Genomic DNA, 21456 nt, shown 5'->3' with positions numbered 1-21456 from the left:
TATCACTGGATATTGGTAGGGACATGTCCTAGTGTCCCTACTAAATTCTACACCCGTGTACTAGCATATTAATGGGGTCCTAAGCTGGGACCCATCACTTCAGATTGGACTCAACACTTCACCACACTAATTTGAGGTTCAAGTTTTCCCTGGTGCCTATGCGCGTAATAAGTGGGCGGGCAATATGCTAATGTTTCATCTTGAAGTCACAACGAAACGGCTTATGACTCGTTTGAAAAGTGAATCATTTTACTGACTCAGAGTCGACTCTTACTTTTGAAAGACAATAACTTTATATACGGTAGACTTTCAGATGTAAAACTTTGCAGGATGTTTTCATTCACTTAGAGCTATGTTACACACTACATGAAAGGCCATTTTCAAAAAACTTTAAGGCTTTGACTCAAGTTGGTTAATCACAGCACATAATCGATGGTGAAGGCAACACGTCAAAGGCCCAAACCAACAGTCCAGCTGATCCTGTGTGTTAAACACTGCTAACGCAAACAGTTAGAAAGTGAACAGGCACTGTGCGCCTTCACACGAGCTGAAACAAACGAGTTAATAGCGCTTGTCTGTCGGTCCAATCCAGCAGCGAAATCGTGCAGTCCCTCAGATCCCGGGAACAGGATAAGTCACGGTAGCAAGTCTGATGATATTAAACCAGAAAGCAAAACGAGCATCCACATAGAAGTTTAGATGAGACCCAAAGCCCACTGTAATGTCCTTTGCACATTGGCCCACACCTTAAATATAAAATACAGCACAAACACAAGATTTGAATTTAACCAGCCAGGCTGCTATCGATCATACGGTTATAAGCTCAGTCAAAACATACCTGTAATGCGACCCACATTGCACCGAAACTCATGAACAAAAAAACTGACAGAAAAGGAAAATCTTGTTATTCATGAAATATGATAAATAAAATGTTTTCTGAGGCATTTATATTTTCTTTTGTTTTGTTGTAAATTGCATAATGCTACACAGCCCATGATGTAAACCAGAGGTCTTGAGCCCAGCTTCTGGAGACCCACTGTCCTGGAGGGTTTAGCTCCTAATCAAACACACCTGAACCAGCTACACTTCAGGATTACAAAACATCACAGTTGGAAATAAACTTTGCAGGAGAGTGGTCTCCAGGAGCAGGGCGGTCTCCAGGAGCAGGGCTTAAGACCTCTGATGATTGGTTGCCATGCAATTCTCATGCACTATATTGCATTAATATCATATCATATCGATTTTTCCAAAACTATTTTTTGGATAAGTATTTTTGTGCCATGACTGCAAGAGTGGAACACTTAAGCTCTGAAGACTTACTAGACCGTTTCATTCTAGCATTCAATGCTGAGGAAGAATCTAGAAGCCTCAGAAGGACTGGTCTAAGAAGGACAAAGCCTCAGGATGCAGCCCTCTGATTGAAAAGCACCCTATGTGTGCTCTTTATGCTTTGTTTGTGCAGATAACTCATAATTGAGAAACTACAGAAGTTCAAGCTCACACATCACAACTTACTGCAAAGGATTAAGAAAAATGCATATGTGGACACCGGCCAGACATCTGTGTTTAAAATGTATTATGTAACGTACAATTAGGAAACACATTATTATCCATGTTGAAGACTTATAGTTATGATTTTGATATAGATATGATTAGGCTATGATATAGAAATGATTTTGCTTAAATTTAACCTAAATTATTATTTTTACTAAATAGCGTCTGCTCAAAAACTTTACAATTTTAAAGCAAAAACTGTGCTTAGTCATCTTAGATCTTAGTTATACAAAAAATTCAAACAGTATTTTTGTCCATGTGACATGAAACATGTTGTCAAAGTTTGTCACAGTGGTGGTGTTTTTTAAAGAAATCTGAGGACTCAACATTGCTCTTATTTAGATGAAGTTGTATCTTTTAGAAAATCACCACATTTTCAGAGACGAGATGTGCTTTTGTGGTCCATGACACAGCATAAGTAAAGTTTGTCTTGAGTGAATATTTCATTTTTCTCGTCTTAATTCAAAGCATAATCTTACATTTTAGCTGTGATATTGCACATATCAGTTGTATATTATTTTTACTTTTCTTGCATCTTCGAAACTATCCTTAATCAGTGTGGAAACACACAGGGTGAAAACCTTTACAGAAAATATACTATCAGTTATCTACTAAAAATATATGTAGAATTTTAAAATGTTACCATTTGTTGATGGGACAGGTCGTCTGTTGGCTGCATGAACAGACTTTGGGGAGAGTTGATGATACTATATATAGCACACATGGACACATGCCCTTCGACCTCCTCGATTTTGGAGGGTGTTAAAGACTCTACAAGTTAGTCCTTAATTTCAGATGTGTAAATTACAAAACAGCATTTTTCAACTGAGTGAATCTACACATGAGAGGTCTTCAGAACTCGTGACTTCCGGGGTCAATGGGGATCATGAGAATATTTAATGTCCCTTAAAAACCAAAGATTAAGCTACATGACACTAGCTTTCCAACGTTCCCCCCAAAATCAAATACTGCATTATGATTTGTATTACACTTTTTCAAAGGATAATCCTGCTTTAAAGTGTGAACAAAAATTTAAAAGCATTTCTTCATACTTCTTGTGTTCTGACACAATACCATTAATTGGTGGTACTTTTTCTTTTATAAAATGTACTGTTCTTATTTCAACAAAGGTTCAATTTCAATTAATTTTCTAGTAAGTATAAAGTAAAAAATATATGTCTGATGCAATGTTTTTAAGAAATAGATGCTGCAATACTCCAAACAGTTCCTCACACAATGACAGCATTAAGGATGGTCCATGGCTCGTCAATTGGTGAAAACACTGCATATGTAAGGTAGTTTCCCAGATTTTCCCCAAAATATGTTTTGTATTACACTTTTCAAAGGATAATCTAGCTTTAAAGTTAAAATAAAAAGTTAAAACCAAACATATCTTCATACCTGTTGTGTTCTGACACAATGCCATTAACTGGTTCTTTTTGTTTTATAAATGTACTTTTCTTATTTCTACAAATATCAGCCTGATAAATATGGAGTTAATACACAACGAAACAAGATAATCATGCGACCAAATACGTCTGACACGTTTTTAAGAAAGCGTGTTTTAAAATACAACTAAACCATGTTAACAGATTATTTTTCTTTTGACAAACCTACATTTCAAAGACCCTCCCATAAGTTGTAATGAACATTTTACAATATGTAAATAGATTCTGTCAGATTTGTTAGAGGGACTGTACCACATTATTGTATTGCAATCACATTTGAGGACTACGGTTACCTGCCCTTGTGAAGGCTATGATACAATTCAGGCATAAGCTTTATGCAACAATTAAGAGTTCACAATTTACTACGTGTGTACGGTGTACAAGGAAAAGAGACATTTAGCAGTAATGAATACATAATACAGAAACCCTATCTTCTGATCTATTGTAAAAGTTTGTAATCTTGATTGTAAATGACTTTTTCCCCACTAGCAGATGACACCATTTACATCTTGTTTCTTTGTACAGTTTTTAGACGAAGACTACTCTTCGAGCACGGTCAAACAGGGATTGGAATTAATGAACAAATACAGCATAGTAAAATTACATAACACTCCTTCTAAATTCAAAATATTTAAACTGTGATATTCTTTTAGGTAATCTCTATGGTCTGTCTGCGAAAGTGGTCACAAGATGCATAATAGGCCCTACCTCAACATGAAAAGTGAGTCTTGATGTTTTTCTGTTACATATACGACTGTTACACTTAAAAGAAGTGAAGAAGACCTTTATTAACCCCCCGGAGCCGTGTGGAGCACTTTTATCACGGATGGATGCGCTTTGATGGACTTCCAAATAAACCCATTGACTCCCACTATAAAGCTTGGAAGAGGCAGGACAATTTTTAATATAACTCTGATTGTATTCGTCTGAAAGAAGAATGTCATATACACCTAGGGTGGCTTCAGGGTGAGTAAATCATGGGCTAATTTTCATTTTTGGGTGAACTATCCCTTTAACATCCCTTTAACATCAAAGTATTACCATTTCAAAATGCAACTCACACATTACATCTGAGATGAGATGTATTCATTTCATTACAATGGTCTAACTATCAATTGATACAACTGTTCAAAATGATAAGTAACTGCATTACTCTGCATTGTTCTTATGGAAATCGATTAACAAAATTCCATGTGTAGATCATGAAAGTTTCAGGATATTGATCAATTGACACCAATTACCATAGAACATGATCCAGTTGGACTACATTATGGATGGATCATCATTCTTTAACTGACACGGTTTCTATGGTCCCATGTACCACTTTTACAGACCTCATTTTTAGATTTGACATTACTGTGTGCAAAATGCCTCCTGTAATTGCTTTTTTAGTTTCTGCCAACTCATTACTGGTGATTGATTTCACATTGTGATACACGTATAAAGTGAGAGGTATCCCACATCCACAATGAGAACTATACAGTAAATCTTCAGAATGCAATAAACCTTAGGCTACTTCCCTGCAGCTGGTTTAGAGTTAATTTATAATGAACAAACTTCACTCATCCTCACGAAACAACACAATCAAAGTTAAAGTTTAACTATATTTGTCTTGATAAATCCTTATCAGCTGCATGTTAGTTGTAAGCCATAAAGAAAAACATGTAAGAGCTGAAAACTAGAACAAGAAAGTAGAATGAACAAGAAAATAGATCAGCTAAATATAATTTTTACACATATAAAATAACAAAACAGTAGTTGAAATATTTGAAAAATATTAATGAAATATAAAACAACAACAAGATCACTCCCATATAAATGAAAGAAAGCAATATACATTTGCTTACCAAAACTTATCACTTCCTTGTTCCTTTTCAAGTGATGTTGTGTTCAGGTCTAAAGGGGAATTCTTAAAGTCATAAATGTAAATTTCTTTTATTTGCCTATAGTGCACAAAAGAATGAGTATGACTTTTTCTTTCTGAGAGACAGTTTTAGTGTATTTTAAATTGCTTACACACAATTTCTGAAACTATGGGCTCCATTTCTTGAAATTCTACAAAAAACCACAGAACATACACATAACATGTAAAACGTCACACATTTCTTGCAAAAACAAATACTTCTTTTTGCATAGTAACTACACACAAACCATCAATTGATTAGTCATATACACGTCAAACTACAGATGTTAAAAATGTAAAACGCTACTATCTTGTGTCTTTTGCTTGTTCAGTGTGCAATGAAGTGCACAGGAGTTTGTCATAATACATACATACAGTATGTATGCACAATTGTTATATTTTACAGTTATTTACTGTAACTGAACTGAATCAACTGACTTGAGCTGAATAATGACACTTTTGGCTGCTTTTCAGTTGAATTTGTTACTATTGTGAAACTGCTTTGAAACGATCTGTATTGTAAAGCACTAGAAATTAGGATGACTTGCATATTCATTATATATTTACAAATCAAACAAAAATGCAATAGGGTGGAAATGTATGTTTCTCAGAACACTGAGTTTTGATTTCTAAGTGATCAAATTATGTATATTTTTACACAATAAACAGAAAAGCAGGGGGTAAAAAATAAATTATTTCTTTCTCAAAACAATGAGTTTTGATTTCTAAGTGAACAAATTATGTGTACATGAGTAAATGGTTTCACTCAAGTACCACTTGTGTAAGCAATTTAAAAAAAACTGTATCTGTGTGATCAACAGTAGATAAATATTAGCATACAAATATAAAACATCATTTGACAAACACATTTGCAGAATAAATCAGAATGAACTGGAATAGTGAAAACATTTAAATGAATATTGAGTGCAGACTGCTCAAATATTGCAGATAATTTACACATAGCAGGACCAGTTAGATGTTTGTTAGTCTCTACGCTGATGTTGTGAGAAAATCTAAATGGATTTTATGATGGTGAAATGTGTTAAAGCTGAATGAACCACATTCTTATATTGGTAAATGAAAATATAATCAAACTAGCCTAAATACTTTGTAAAGAATTGTTAAATACATTTTGTGTGGTCAGATTTCACATGGACCTGCAAATAAACATTTTAATACAAAAACTCTATACATATGTAACAATAGAAACATCACAAACTGTGTGAAATGTGTAGTATGCAGGAAGATTCAACACTCCAGTATACAGTAGATGTTTCAGTGTCTTCACTTCCTTGCTGGCGCACAGGAAGAGTGTTTGATACCTGAATGTAACAAATGTAATAAAATAAAAGAATCTAATGATTTCCTGAATGTCTGCAACTGCAGGACAGAATAAATAGCTCTTATTTTGTGATGTAGCCAAAGCACACATATGAAGAATGGGACAGAATGGATATAAATATTATGAAACTGCTCACCTGGTGGAGGTGTAGGAGCCCTGGGTCTGTTTGAAAACCCATGTTTTACATTTTCATAGTCATTATTTTCACATAGATTCACATATATATTCCTTTCACTCATATTTCCATCTCCACTAGTCATCTGGAAATCAAGGGTTCTTTCATAGTGCTACAAACAGCAAATTAAAAACAAATTAATTTGTTTTTCTTACATTACAATGCCATATATGATGATGATGTCACATGAAGTAAAAGTATGTTGCTCATATTTAAATGGTGAAACATAAAGCCCACTATTAAACAGTGGTAATGCCAATCATAATGACTGTACTGCATAAAAAGTGTTGTGCTGAGTAGAAAACAAAAACTGAACGTCACTCACAGGCTCCTGTATGTTTTGTGCTGCTGTTTAAAGAAAGAAACACTCAGTGAGTTTGATACTGAAATCTTTTACAGGTCATTATCAGTCAATCTTGTTACAACTGGGGAAGACAGTTGTGCTGTTTCAATCAGATCATACTCATCCCAGACAGCAACATAGTGTCAGCCCAGATCTGCCCCGCATCGCTGAATCTAGCTGTTGCTCTCTGGGATGTTGGTATTATGAAGAATAAATAACAAACATACCTCCACTTGCTTGTCCTCTTTGTTGTTCATTCATTTTTGGACTGTAGTGTAAAGATAAATACAATTTGTTAAAAGTTGTTTTTCTTTACCACATATCTGTCTCACAAAAAGGCAGCATATGACAGTTATAGTTTCCACTGAGACCATAGTCATTCTGTTATTATGCATGAAATACCACTAAAATATTAACATGTTTTAAGGGAAAATGTCTGTAATGACTGTACTTGATATGGTATAGTATCATACAAAAATGGGATTTTGATCATTAGGACTTTGATTTACAAAGATACCAAGACACAAGTTGTGACAAAGACACTCATTGACAAAAGTCTCTAAAATAAATGCGTTAAAGGTAGGGTAGGTAGGATTTTTCAAAAAAAAAAAAAAAAACATTCCAAATTTGTTTAAACTGTCTTTATATACCAATACATAATTAAAATGTAAGTACTCTGAAAAAGAGAGTATAAAAATCGAGTGTCTGTAGACCTCTCACGACTGTTGTAAACACAGCTCATTATTTCCATTCACTCCACCCCCTCCCTTCTGAGCTCCTTCCAAAGCCACGCCCCCAAAACACATGAACGCGCGACGCCAAACGCTCAGGCTCAGCTGGAAGACGCATTTATTATTTACCTGAGACGAGTGGGGAGGAAGGAGCGCAGTGCATGCAGTGACATCATGTCAGAATCACATGTAATAAAATACCTAACTTTATCACTATAAATATAAACAAATAAGATGGCTTTTAGTAGCCTACTCACTATCAAGCTAGCATATCGATACTGGTAAAGTTTAAAATATACTTTGTTTGATTCGGTAACGAGCTAGGCTATAGGTAATGAGCTATATTTATAAGGCAAAGCTAAAAACAGGTTGCATTGATACACGTTTTTCCATTACCATCAGTTACACTGTGAAGGTGAATTTCGTGTAAGATTAATAACATATACGGTGTTTTGCATGTAAGAGTTTCCATGATGAAAACATTGTTGACTCTGATGAGGACTAACGTTACACTCCAGTGACAAGTACCGCATCGTCGGTTCGAGGACAGGTCCGGGGTCGAGGGCGAAGCAGAGGAGGTCGTTCAAGAGTGCGGGCAACCAGGGTCCGAGGAAGTAGTTTTTGCCTTGTTTGCCTTCGCTGACTGCATATGCAGGAGCTTTGAATTTTGAATGCTTTTTCTCTGCCATAATTTTACTCTTCGTAGGTTCCGCGCCTCTCTTGCACTCCTCAAATCAAACGGGTGCGCGCGCATATGGCCAGATCTTGTAGCAACAGGGGTGGTAGCCATGGTTGCGAGAGAGAGTGACAGTCGCCCAAACCAATCAATTGTTTCGTCCTGAATGGAAATAATGAGCTGTGTTTATTGCAGATTAAAAGGTCTACAGTCACTCGATTTTTAAACTCTCTTTTTCAGAGCACTTACATTTTAATTATGTATTGGTATATAAAGACAGTTTAAACAAATTTGATTGTTTTTTTTTTTATAAAAATCCTACCTACCCTACCTTTAAAGCTGTGATGTGATTTTAAAATTACTCACATTTTCTTGGTTTTTATTAAGTAGAAAATAAGACCACAAATGCCTGCAACTGCCACTAAAACACCAATGACAATCCCAACTATCGCTCCTGTTGTCAGTCCTCCTCCTCCTCCTCCAGCTACTATAGTAAAGACACAAGAAACAACAGACGAAGATCATGTGCTGCACACAATACTTTATCCTTCATCAAAAATGTAAAAGTAATTTAAAACACCAGCTAAAACAGCAGCCAATTTATTTATATATAGTTTTTATTTTAAACATTTTTAAATAAGTGGCAAATTAAGCGGAACATTAAAGTGAAGGCATTGCTTATCATATGTTTACAAGTTTCAGGTTAGTTTTAACTGCTTACCTTTAACTAGTAAAGCATGTCTTTGTGAGGCACTTCTCTTCGTGACACTATTCGAGGCAGTGCATTCGTAATCTCCACTGTGTGTGAAGTCAGTCTTCTCTATGGTGAAAGTGTGTGTGGTCACATTGGTGTCTGTTCCATTAAACCTCCAGATGAATGAGGCAGAAGGTACAGAATTTGCAGAGCAAGACAGAGACACTCGAACCCCTAAATCCACCACTTTCGGACCTTCAATAGAAACATCTTCTGGTCCATCTAGAACAAACACAAGAGATTCACTGTCAGAGGGACAAACTGAGCACTGAAGTATGTCTATATTTCATCAGGTTTGAGCTCAAGTCATCTTGATGTTTAAATGTTTAACACTCACAGTTGATGATCAGGCTGTGTTTCGCCGTCTCAGAGCTGACAGGGTTTCTATAAGTACACTGATATTCCCCACTGTCTGATCTCTGCACTGGACTGATGGACACTGATCTGTTATCAGGTGAGAAGATGATGCGGTTGCTAGGAGACAGAGGACTGTTATCTTTCATCCACTCCACAGAGGTGACGCTGCCAGTTCCCTCAGAGGTGATGTTAGCAGATGAGTCGCCCTCTATTAATGATTCTTCTGGACCAATAAGCCTGACATTAGATATTTTTTCTGTGTAAACAAGAGAGAAAGAATAAATACACTGGATCTATAATTAGTCTTTCACGTTTAGTGAGCACTTATTGCTAATTAAAATCTAAAACTAAAACCATAAATAACATTTTCATTACATGAATAAACAATAAACATTAACATACATCAAATTATTTTAACTTGTTGCATAGGCAATATTTCTCATTTAGTTTAAATTTAAGTACTAAAATAACAGTAACACTTATCAATAAGGTCTCATTTATTAGTTCATATATATTAATTAACATGAACTAACAATGAGCAATACATTTGTTACAGTATTTATTAATCTTTGTTAACATTAGTTCAAATACAGCTGTCCATTGTTTGTTCAAGTTAGTTCACAGTGCATTAACTAATGTTAGCAAATACAATTAGTTTTTAAATATGTAAATGTTGAAATTAACATTAACTGAAATGAAATGCTGTTGACCAGGGACGTGCAGAGAGTTCCTCAGGGGCAGGGGCTCAAATGTAAAAAAAGGGCATATATATATATATTATTTATTTGATCAAATATATATATATATATATATATATATATATATATATATATATATATATATATATATATATATATATATATATATATATATATATATATATATAAACGGTAATATTGTGAAATATTACAATTTAAAATAATGGTTTTCTATTTTGATATACTTCTAACCTTTGATACTTTTTCAGGATTCTGAGTAAAAAAAATATTATAATAATAAAAAAAAGAACAGCATTTATTTAAAATAGAAATATTTTGTACCAACATACACTACTAATATGCTGATTTATTATCAATGTTGGAAATTCACATTATAGCCTAGGGTATTAAATGCTCAGGGGCCCTTGACCAGGGGCCAGGGAGGCTTTATGTTTCAAGGCACCGTCGTCCAGAGAATTAGAAAAGGCCCATCAACAATGAAAAAAAGGGTTATTTGTCCTTAAATGTGTGCGCCCCATGGTCAACAAGACCCCTCCAACAGGACCCTCAGACTTTGAACACTATTTTATCAGGAGTAAAACTGTTGAAATGAAAATTATGCCACAACTATTTTTCATTTGTGAAAAATATCCATTTAAATAAAAATTGTTTATGTGTAATTCACTGTTTAGATCTTCATAGTTTGTAATAATTCATATGTTTTATTAAAATTGTCATAGATATGAGCTTGAAATTTTAGGTATTGGACAAGATTTAATAAACAATAAAACAATATTGCCTAAAAGGTATTTAAAATTTGATTATAACAGTAACACATTTCCAAGACATTTAGTGTGGTTTCCATAACAATTTAAAGTTTAAATACTATGTGTGGTACTAATAATTTAAAATAATAATAATAATAAAAAATCCCTGGAACACAAGAGTGCCCAAATTAACACCTTGCATGTCTAGATTACAGAAACAATCTTATTATTTTACACATCCACATTTTTGTTTAATTTACAGCATGTTACATAGGGAAAAGAGTTAGCCTACATAGTCTATTTTGTCATTCACATATTTATTAAATTCGTTTCATATCATCATCTTTTAGGCCAATATATTTTATGCTTAAAAGCTGAACTAAGTTTTAGCAACACACTCACCGAACACTTGTAGTGAAGTTTCTCCTGTAAGTGTCTCGAAAGCACTACTTGTTACACTGAGTCTGTATATTCCAGAATCACTCAGTCTCAGATTCTGCAGCTCCAGAGCGAGTGTGTTGTTGTCCAAACTAACTCTGCCTACATATGCGGGGTTTACTGTAGTTACACCAGACGATATTCTAATTATAGTAATGGAAGCAAAAGACCAGTGAGTTATATCAGTCGATGTGGAGGGTGGGTTATCAGGGGCGAGCACCACGCTTTCTCCCACTGCTCCATTAGCCGGCTCAGGAAAATGCAGTTCTTGACCGAAATATTGTCCTGTGTTTTATGAAAGAAAGAAATTAAAAGAAAGTTAAAATCGCACTAAATGTATAGGCCTACTTACATTTTTTTTGTTCTGCAGTTATAACTACTACAATTACAGAAGTGAATTTTTTATTTAAATTTTAATAACAATTTCAGTAGAAGGCAGACATTCTTCTGCAATTACCTAATTAAAATAGAAGTAGCCCTACTATTTATACAGATATTCAAGTAAAAAAAAGTCTCACCAAAACACAACAAAATCCACAGCATCCAGTATAAACGATTAGAAACCATCATGATCGAGCTCTTATCTGTCAGGATCTGCAGCTCAAATCATCTGAACTATTTACATCAGTTTTCAGTTAATGATAAACGGCAGTTCAAGAATGCAGAGAACTCACTGCGCCACCTAGCGCTGTTAATACAGAAGTCACATTTTTAATCATGGAAGAGCTAAATGAATCACTTCAGTCATGTAACATCCAAATTAGATTGCTTTATTCTATTAAAATAGATTATTTTATATTACTGATTCACTCTTGCTATTGGGTGGGTCTAAGGAATACATGTTTTACTAAATATAACAAATGCTCTATTTTCACTAGGTTTTTTTTATACCTCTTACTGGCACAAACCAACCAACATTATTCAGACCCTCATAAATTCCAGAAGCTCAAAAACACTTTACAAACAAAATATAAGTAAGACAGGAAGTTTATGGAAGCCGTTTCCGCCACATAAGAAAAAAAAAATCGAAATTATGACATAGCCTACTTGTTAACTCATAAATATGACATAAAACTGAAAAGTCAGAATTTTAACTTACTAAATCAAAATCATGACAAGTCGAAATTAAGACATTGAATCAAAATTATGAGATTAGATTTTTTAAATTATGAATTTAACAATCAAAATTATGACATTACAATTTTTCTGAATTGCTAAAACACATTTTTTGAAACCATCACTCACTTTCTCAAAACCTTAAACACAAAACCAAATTTTCAAACCACATTCAGAGAACATCTGACTCAAACAATTGCCTCAAAACTATTTTATCTGTGCTCAAAATCAAACAATGCTTTCAGATCATACACACAGCGAGTCAATATTATAAACACTACATACCATTCATTAGACACTACATCAAAAAATGGAGAACACACACTCTAAAAACTGCTGGGTTAAAAAATAACCCAACCTTAACCACACGGCTGGGTCACTATTGGACAGAACACACGCTGGGTTGGTTTGACCCAAGTGCTGGGTTTTACCATTTAACCCATATTTCTGGGTCATTCATTTGACCCAACCAGTGGGTGGAATTAACCCTCTTGCTGGGTTAAGTCCTACTTATATGCTGGGTTATTTCGTGTCTCATTGCCTTAATAGAATTAGTAACAAATATTTGTTATATTACGAATATAAAATAATTATTGTCTCTGTAATACAATAAACCAGAGAGACCACTGTAAATTTGATTTAAATCTCGTTTAATTTTTAATTTTTTACATTTTTAATACATATCTTTAATAATTTTTTGTATACAATTATTACAATTATACAATGTATACTTCTAAGGTAATAAAAACATAACGTTCATTAAGTAAGGTCTTTATACACCACTGAAAACATAGTTATGTAGGCCTATATGATATTGCATTTCTGTCAACAGATCCTCGTAAATATTACACAATGCACCTTTAAAAGTCATTAAGCAACTCATTTGAACTTATACGATTACGAATTCATTTATTAAGATGTGTTAATTTATTAAGAACAGCAACAAACATTTAAAATGCGACTAAATATCACGTGGGCCTGAAACAACTGTTGTCCTCAAATTGTACAGAGGAGGACTCTTTCCATTAATTTGATATATGGCATGCTGGAGAAACTCCCAGGCGGGAGTGTATTTAACATCAAAAACAAAAAAAGCTTTGAAACAAAGATGAACAGCCTTCAGCAAAGACTCGGTCTCGATGGCGTGGCCTGGAACAATGGCAAAGGTCTGACATGTCCCCCTCGTCTCATCCTTGAGGCACAGAATATGCAGCAATGCTCCAGTCATCTCATTTTGTGAATATTCAACCACGTTGGTCCCCACCTGTTGATTACACACAATCACTTAGAGTGTTGCAATATAACTAACATGCAAGTTAAGCTTTTTTTTGTGGAAGTATCAAAAAAATGTTATTGCAAACATTACCAAATATGACTAAATGTGGCAAACAAACAAAATGTCTATTTAAATTCATTATTTGCAAACTGAATTATAGTAATAAAAGAGTACTTTGGACTAATATTTTCAACATTTAGGCAATAAAAGTAAAAATATTACTGTAGCCTAATGTTGATAGTGTCTTTCTTTAACATTAAAACCAACAAAGCTGCTCGTTAATCTCCTGACTGGCAGAGCTGATGATCGTCACGCTTAGATAATGTTACACAATAAAATGAAAGATGACATGCATGGCAGGTTATCATGTAAGTCTACATTTTTTAAGTTTTAAATATTGACGATCATTCTTAATAATTTTCTTCTCAAAACTGGCGCCTGTCCATTGACAAACCAGGCTGAAATTCCTTACACTATAGGCTACTAACCAGATCACAATGTGACGGCGCGTATCGTGATGTTATTCCTCAGTTCATTTTTTTTCTGAACGATCCCGACAGACATTACAGAAGACACACGCAGGAGGAAAATGCTGGAACTTACCCCAGTCGCTTCTTCTGACGAGTATTTCTACAATCTACCAGCACACTTTCCACACACAACTCACTAGCTAGGCCTAGTAGATATAGCCTCGAGACTGCGTCTCATTTCTCTGTCTTTTCCCGCAATTTTACGTGCAAGCCCTGTGAGGGACTAAAATTATACCGCGCTTGTATGGATTTCATTCAAAACGCTTTCCTCACTTTTAAATACACAACGTCCACAATGAATGCGATAATTACGTGATGAATTTACAATTTAAACTGCATATTTTAAAAAGGCTGCTGACATAGGCCTAGCTGGTTTACAATTAAGGATTTAACGATGCGAAATTTTGTCAACAAATCTAACCGGCTAACTTAGCTGTGGCTATTTAGGTTTCACAGAATAAATACGTTACCCCTCTTACTTCCATATCAAAGACTGTATGTTGAACAGTGAAATTAGCTTGCAGTTACCACAACTTTTTAAAAATATAGGTAAACATTATTAACTTACCATAAAACACTGCCTGCTCCCGTGTGGCGTGCTCCTCGAGTCTGAAGTGAAGATCCAGAAAGTTCCGCAAAGAATAAACCAGTTGCTGGGTCAAAATAACCCAACCAACTGTTTATTTGTAAATAACCCCCTTACAACTCATTTGACCCAGCATGAGCAACCCAATAATGTGTTTACAGTACCCCAAACAACCCAATATTTTGACCCAGCACAATCAACCCAACAATGTGTTTACAGAAACAACCCAGCATTTTTTTGAGTGCAGAATCTAAAGCATGCAGTTACAGAAAAAACAACTTACAGTAGGTGAATAAATTGTATACTGTATGTATTGCAAGTATAGTATTGTACTGAATTGTATAGTATAGTAATTGTAGTAGGCCTATTGAATGTCTGTATATTCAGCACTTGCATACTGTGGAAATACAGTGACACAACTGCAAATGCCAAAAAGGTTAAAAAACTCTAAATGAAAGCATGTTACAGTACACTCAAAAGAGTTGTGCGACTGCAAAATCAAGGTCAGTGAGAGATTGATTCTGCTTCAGCATTGTGTCTTCATGCTGAGTCCGGCCTGAGGACTCTGTCCACATCACAAGCAGTGTCGTCTCTTGCAAAGGGAAAAACCCTCTGGAGTGTCAGATCCAGCCTTGACAACATTCTCCACAACTTGCTCTTTCTCATCCTCTTCCTCCTTGTTCACCGTCTCTTATACACATACTCTTCCTTCTCTCCCTCTTATTGTTTCCATCAACATTCAGTGCAACATTTTGAGTAAATTTTGGCACTGAACTGACATGTATTATGTACAGTTGGTTTGGTCACATCATTAGAAATAAGTGTGAACAATTTTGAGTCGTTGTGTGTTATCGATGACAACTGTGTTGTAGTTGTGTTTAACTTTTGCCTGCCTGTGTTTAGCGTTTTGAAACATAAGTGCATCACAATGCGAAATTTGCTTTAATGAGTGAGAATGTGTTTAGAGTTTTGCAAAACGAGTGCATGAGATTTGCAAACGTGTTTTACCTGAACTTGTTTAATGTTTTACAGAAATAGTGATTTATTTGACAAATTGGTTTAGGCTATTGAGAATTTGGTTCAGAGAATGTGGTTTAGTGTTTTAGCATTTATAGTTCTAAATAAAGTGGCTTATAAATTCTCTAGTGGACATAAATATGTCTATTTTACACTCTTGATTTTTTTGGAGTGTCACCCCTTCATTGCTGTGCACTTTTACACAGTGTCTGATTTACAGTTTGTACCACTAAAAGATTCTCAGAGTTTTTGTATTTTTTCATATTTCCCATTAATTTCCAATGTCGGTCATTTTTGACTGCGAAGAAGCCAACTGTGCCTTTTCTTTTCCTTTTCCCCCCAAATTTTAAAGTAAAATTTTTCGGCCATTTTTGACTGAAGAGGCCCAGAGGGTTAAACGGTGAATTTTGAATTGATCTCCTCTTCTAAATTCAGAGACCTGAAATTCGGACAGCAATTAAATTACCACTCAACCTTGGTGTTCTACAAAAAAACGGCAAGTAATTCGGCTGAAGATATTGTGTGAGTGGTGGGAGAAAAACCCTGTCATTCTGGATTCGGATGGCAATAAAATTACTAACTAGCCCCTGTAAATGTTGAAAATAACTTACAACCCCATGAGAAACAATTACCGTCCGAATAGGGCTTTAGTAATGAATTACACCTAAAACTGATTAAGAAACATTTTGTTTAGTGGACTCAAATTTATTTATTTATTTTTTACTGTATTTAATTGTGCATGTAATACTTGCATGGTATTATTACGGTAACATTCTGTAAAGTGATTATGGTGGGAGGACTGTAAATTAAGCGTAAAATCCTGACAGCAGGGGTTATCAGTAATGTTCTGCTAATTTAATTACTTAGTGTTTCTCAATTGCTAAAACACAATTTCTGAATCTTTGCTCCATTTTCTGAAAACATTAAACACAAAACCTCATCTTCAAGCACTATTTACAAAACCTCTGACTCCTCTTGCAAAATGAAACTTTCACCTCAAAACAGTCTGTGTTCAAAATCAAACACTGCTCTCAAATCATAAACAAAGTGATCAAAATGATATACACTATCAAGCAGTCAGTAAACAACACACCAAAAAAATAGAAAACTCATTGTTCGAAACATATAGTTCCAGGGAGAAGTACAAATTTTAATCTCAAAACAAATTTCATATTTTTCCGTCATTGTCTTTTGATGACCGAAAACATGTTCTATAGTAGCTCAAAATTTATCAGAAATTACTACTCTGCTTTGCTCTTTGCAATTTTTTTTGTTCTTCCTACTCCTTGTACCCCTATTTTTACAGTACTGTACCCTGCATCTCACAAACTTCTCCTTTGTCTTTGTGATACTGTAATTCTTGTTCTTTGTTGATATGAACCTGCAACCAGTCAAAATCTATTACTGTAAACAAATGGTTAACAATGTTAACAATGTTCAGGGCCATACAATTTGAGCCTCAAGTATCCTGTTGGATACTCAAGGAACTTCAAAATGTAATTTTGGTGCCTCAGAGCTCTTTTTCCTATAGTAGGGTTACTGGAGGAGCATTGACAATCTTTGAGGTTCTTGCTGGAACTTATGGGATCCTTTAAGCACTTTGTATTTACTTCAGAGGTTCTGGAGTCACCTTTTCATTACCATAAGACCTCGAAGTGCTTTGGGGGAAAATAGAGGAACTTAAATGCGATAAAAGGGTTATTGGAAGATCTTTTAACATTTAAGTGGTTCCTGGAAGATCTCTTATGTTAAAGCCAGCATCTGGAGGAACCCAATGGTTCAGTGAGGCCCGAATTAGATTATTATTCTATTATTATTATTATTATCCTATTATTATTATAGGCTACTTAAGTTTGATTCAGTATACATACCCAGGTGAAAAAGACGTACTATTAAATGTATTAAAAATGTACTTGAGTGTGTTTTTAGTAGACCTACAATACAAATATAGCCTACTTTAATGCATTTTTATTATTATTATTATTATTATTATAGGCAAGTTTGATTCAGTATACATACCCAGGTGAAAAAGATGTACTATTAAATGTATTAAAAATGTACTTGAGTGTGTTTTTAGTAGACCTACAATACAAATATAGCCTACTTTAATGCATTTTTATTATTATTATTATTATTATTATAGGCAAGTTTGATTCAGTATACATACCCAGGTGAAAAAGATGTACTATTAAATGTATTAAAAATGTACTTGAGTGTGTTTTTAGTAGACCTACAATACAAATATACTTTAATGCATTTTTAATACATTTAACAGTAACTATAGTCTTTTTCACTTGGGTAGCTTACATATATTTAGTATAGGCCTATTTTATTAAGTCATTTAAACCTTAAACAACAACACTAAATAATAATAATATTATATGAAGAAGAAGAAGCAGGAGGAGAAAAGTATTATTCTGTCACGAAACTGCTGCTATTCCTCAGCTGTCGTCGCTTCAGTGATCCTCGCGCTGCTCGCGCGCAACAAAGCTCAGCTGATCGTCATCAGGAAAGTAACGGCTCCCCTCATCAAAGCTTCCGCCGTTTATTCGGCTCTCCATTACAAGGTTTGTAAACTCGCCAAATAAATATAAATACAGAGTCTACTCACTATATATTTAAACACACATATATATAAACTAAATTTATTATACATTACTACGTTTTTACAGTGTTTACCACTCGTTTATTGCACAGTATCTGGTATGAAGGTTTTAGCCGCGATGCTAACTAACTTATGTTGATCTAATGAACAAATGGAAATGATTGACTTATTGTCTTAGATTGATTTAGTCATTCAATTCAACATATTTTGTACAACTGTGTCTTCAAATTGCTGATATAGCCTAACTAATTTAGAAAATTCTCTGATTCTTGGCGTTTGTTATGAATAACAAAAACAGGTTATAGTTTGCTCTGTTTTTGTTTAGCCTAGCTAACTTTACTACAGGTGCCCTCATTCTCTCAAATACCATTTTAAAGCCATTTACTGGTCAATAAATATTATGTTGTGAATAATCAGCTTTGTTCTTTTGTTTCCCCAGAACAACCATTACATTTTTTAAAATAATCTGAACATTTCAGTGGCAACATTGAATTACAGTAAGTTACCTGCACCACATGCTGTACTTTATTACTATGAACTTTCTCTGTGTGAAATTGTATTGTTTGACTGTGTACTTGTGTTTTTTAATCAGTTACTCTCTGAAAATCTTTTCTCATGATCTCAAATCTCATTCATGTTACTCAGAAAAATAATATCACAGGTTTGATTCACAAAAAATGCTATAGACATTTTAACTCTGAATTATAACTTCAAGTTTAGTCTTCTTTGACAAAAAAATAAATAAATAAATAAATAGGAAAAAGCAATTAGGCTTCAGAAGACTTGCAACACAACCCATAACACATAAGTTGTGAACTCATTGATTATTTTTAGGATCTTTTCTGGGACATTTTTGGAGCTTAACCATTTTTACATAAATTGTTGCATTGAATTGAACTAGACAAGTGTACATAAAAATGGTTTCATGAATGATTTACACAATTGTTTTCTGCTTGTGTTTCATGCATTGTCAGCGATCGGTGACTGGGGTTGCATTATGCCTGAGATTTGCTTTTGGGTTCCACAGACAGAAAGTCAAACAGGTTTGGAACGTCACAAGGCTGAGGAAATTATTTAAATTTCACAACTATCACTTTAATAACATTACTAACAGTAAATTTTGTACTTTGCAGGGATCTCGGTAAGCTGAAATACAAGTTTGACCAAGAATAAAAATCCTCCTGTAGACCTGAAAATCATTGAAGTGTCTGGACCATCCACCAGAAAAGAGGAAAAACAAACGGAAAACGATGCTGTACCTTTTCACTTTTCTAACTCTTTAAGTACCTCACACCAACTTGGTCCCATAGTGACATTTTTGACCACAAACGAAATTGCTGATCGTGTGAATTCATATTGAAATGACTGAATTCACCAGTGAACATTCACAGAACAACAGATCATTTTACTGCACCTTAACTCTGTTTCGGGTCGAAGCCTCTACTTCTACTTCCTCTATCTTGTTTCATGAGAATACTCAACAACCATTTATGTACACTGTTGATTCAAGTCACACATTTAAGCTTTTCAAAAGCCATAGTGTACATTACAGTCTCCAGTCTAATGGCATCCCAGACTTAAACATTTTATGATTCAAAATAGCTGAATAACTAACCATCAGAGATTTCAGTATAGAGATAAAGGTTACAGCACAATGAGTGTATATTAGCACTGTTGTTTGTTTTTGACATCTGATAGAGCTTTTGGACTTGGAAACAGTGATGTCAGACTAACTATCGGACTGAAACACAAATGTTTTAAAGTTAAGTATGATGGACATTTTTAATTAGTTCAAATGTAATTTTTTTACATTGATTTATTTAGTGGAACATATGTGTTTCCATGCATTTTGTTGAGATGTATTTTCTTGTTTATCTATTGTATATACATGGTTGATTATTCATGTTGCTTATGTATTATACTATTTTTTTGTGTAGTCATTGATATTAATCTGTAGTTAGCTTTTTTCCCCATGTGCATGGAAGTGTATGTATAAAAATGAATATCAAATATGTAATAAACAATTCTTATTTTGTATTTGGTTCAATTTGTTTATTATAATAGAAGTCAAAGGTAACCATAGTAACAACATGAAATTAAATATTTAAAAAAAAATGAAATTTGGTTCCTGGAGGCACCCAAAGTGGTTCCACACAGTGCCTAATATAAGAGTTCCTCAGGAAACCTGTGTGGTTCCTCAGAGAACCGGCCCTTTTTAAAGGGTGCCTAGAGGATCTACAGACGGTTCCGCCGGTGTGGCGAAGTGAAGAACCCCAAAAGGTTCCTCCAGGCACCTTTTATTTTTACAGTGTACAATGCTGTACTACAGTATACAATACTAAAAGAGACAAAAATCAAAGGAGTAAACGTGATCAATGTGCTTCTTCTTGTCTTTGGGCTGGGTCAGGCCAGAGCACTTCGTCGACATCACAAGCAATCTTGTCCCTCCTCTTTTCTTGCCCTCCTCCCCCTCTTCCTCTTTCTTGCCCTCCTCCTCCTCCTCCTCCTCGTCGCCCACCTCACATACGCACTCGTCCTCGTCCTCTCACATTGTTTCTTCTATCCATTCTCAGACTTTCTCCTTCCCACCTTCAACAACCTGTTTTCTTTCTGAACTGGCTTATATTGGTTGTGTCACATCTTTTGAAAAAGGTTAAATCAATTTTGAGTGGTTTTGTTCAATCAATGACATGTGTTCTCTGTTTGTATTTGATTGTCGCCTCTTGTGTTTACCAGTATGGATGACATGTGCATTAGAGTGCAGAATGTGTTTTGAGAATGAGAATGTGTTTGCACTGTAAAAAATTAAATCGTGATTTTTACGGTAAAAAAACGGCAGCTGTGGTTGTCAGAACTTTACCGTCAAAAATACGGTAGCAACGTTATTGGTTTTACAGACTTAACTTAAAATTTACAGTAATAAACCGTATTTTATTATCTGATATAATGTGAATTTACCATCCTATTGAAGGGGTAAATTTAAAATTTACAGAAATAAACCATATTTTATTATCTGATATAATGTGAATTTACTGTTTATTGTATTTATCTGTTTTGTACCACTATAATGGCTCGTTTCCACTGAGCAGTACGGTACGGGACAGGACGGTACGGGACAGTACGGTACGGTTCGGGTCTGT

At 34.6% G+C, this 21456-nt stretch overlaps 1 protein-coding gene across 1 annotated transcript in view; it reads right to left on the bottom strand.

Moving 5' to 3' along the window:
• Positions 1 to 4914: 4914 nt before the first annotated feature.
• Positions 4915 to 21456, bottom strand: part of LOC308704375 (cell adhesion molecule CEACAM20-like) — a 29094-nt gene continuing 12552 nt past the window's right edge. Inside the window, exons 2-9 of the mRNA XM_081388606.1 lie at positions 11151 to 11471; positions 9264 to 9539; positions 8894 to 9148; positions 8539 to 8659; positions 6993 to 7033; positions 6748 to 6770; positions 6384 to 6534; positions 4915 to 6227 (exon numbers count right to left, since the gene is read on the bottom strand). Coding sequence (XP_081244732.1) covers positions 6190 to 6227; positions 6384 to 6534; positions 6748 to 6770; positions 6993 to 7033; positions 8539 to 8659; positions 8894 to 9148; positions 9264 to 9429 — 795 coding nt within the window. The 5' untranslated portion in view covers positions 9430 to 9539; positions 11151 to 11471 and the 3' untranslated portion in view covers positions 4915 to 6189. The remainder of the gene's footprint in view (positions 6228 to 6383; positions 6535 to 6747; positions 6771 to 6992; positions 7034 to 8538; positions 8660 to 8893; positions 9149 to 9263; positions 9540 to 11150; positions 11472 to 21456) is intronic.

Source organism: Scardinius erythrophthalmus, assembly GCF_964197995.2.
Source record: "Scardinius erythrophthalmus genome assembly, chromosome: 16".
NCBI classification, from domain to species: Eukaryota; Metazoa; Chordata; class Actinopteri; order Cypriniformes; family Leuciscidae; genus Scardinius; species Scardinius erythrophthalmus.
Note: the sequence above shows the minus strand (reverse complement) of the source record. Positions and strands in the feature narration are given on the sequence as shown.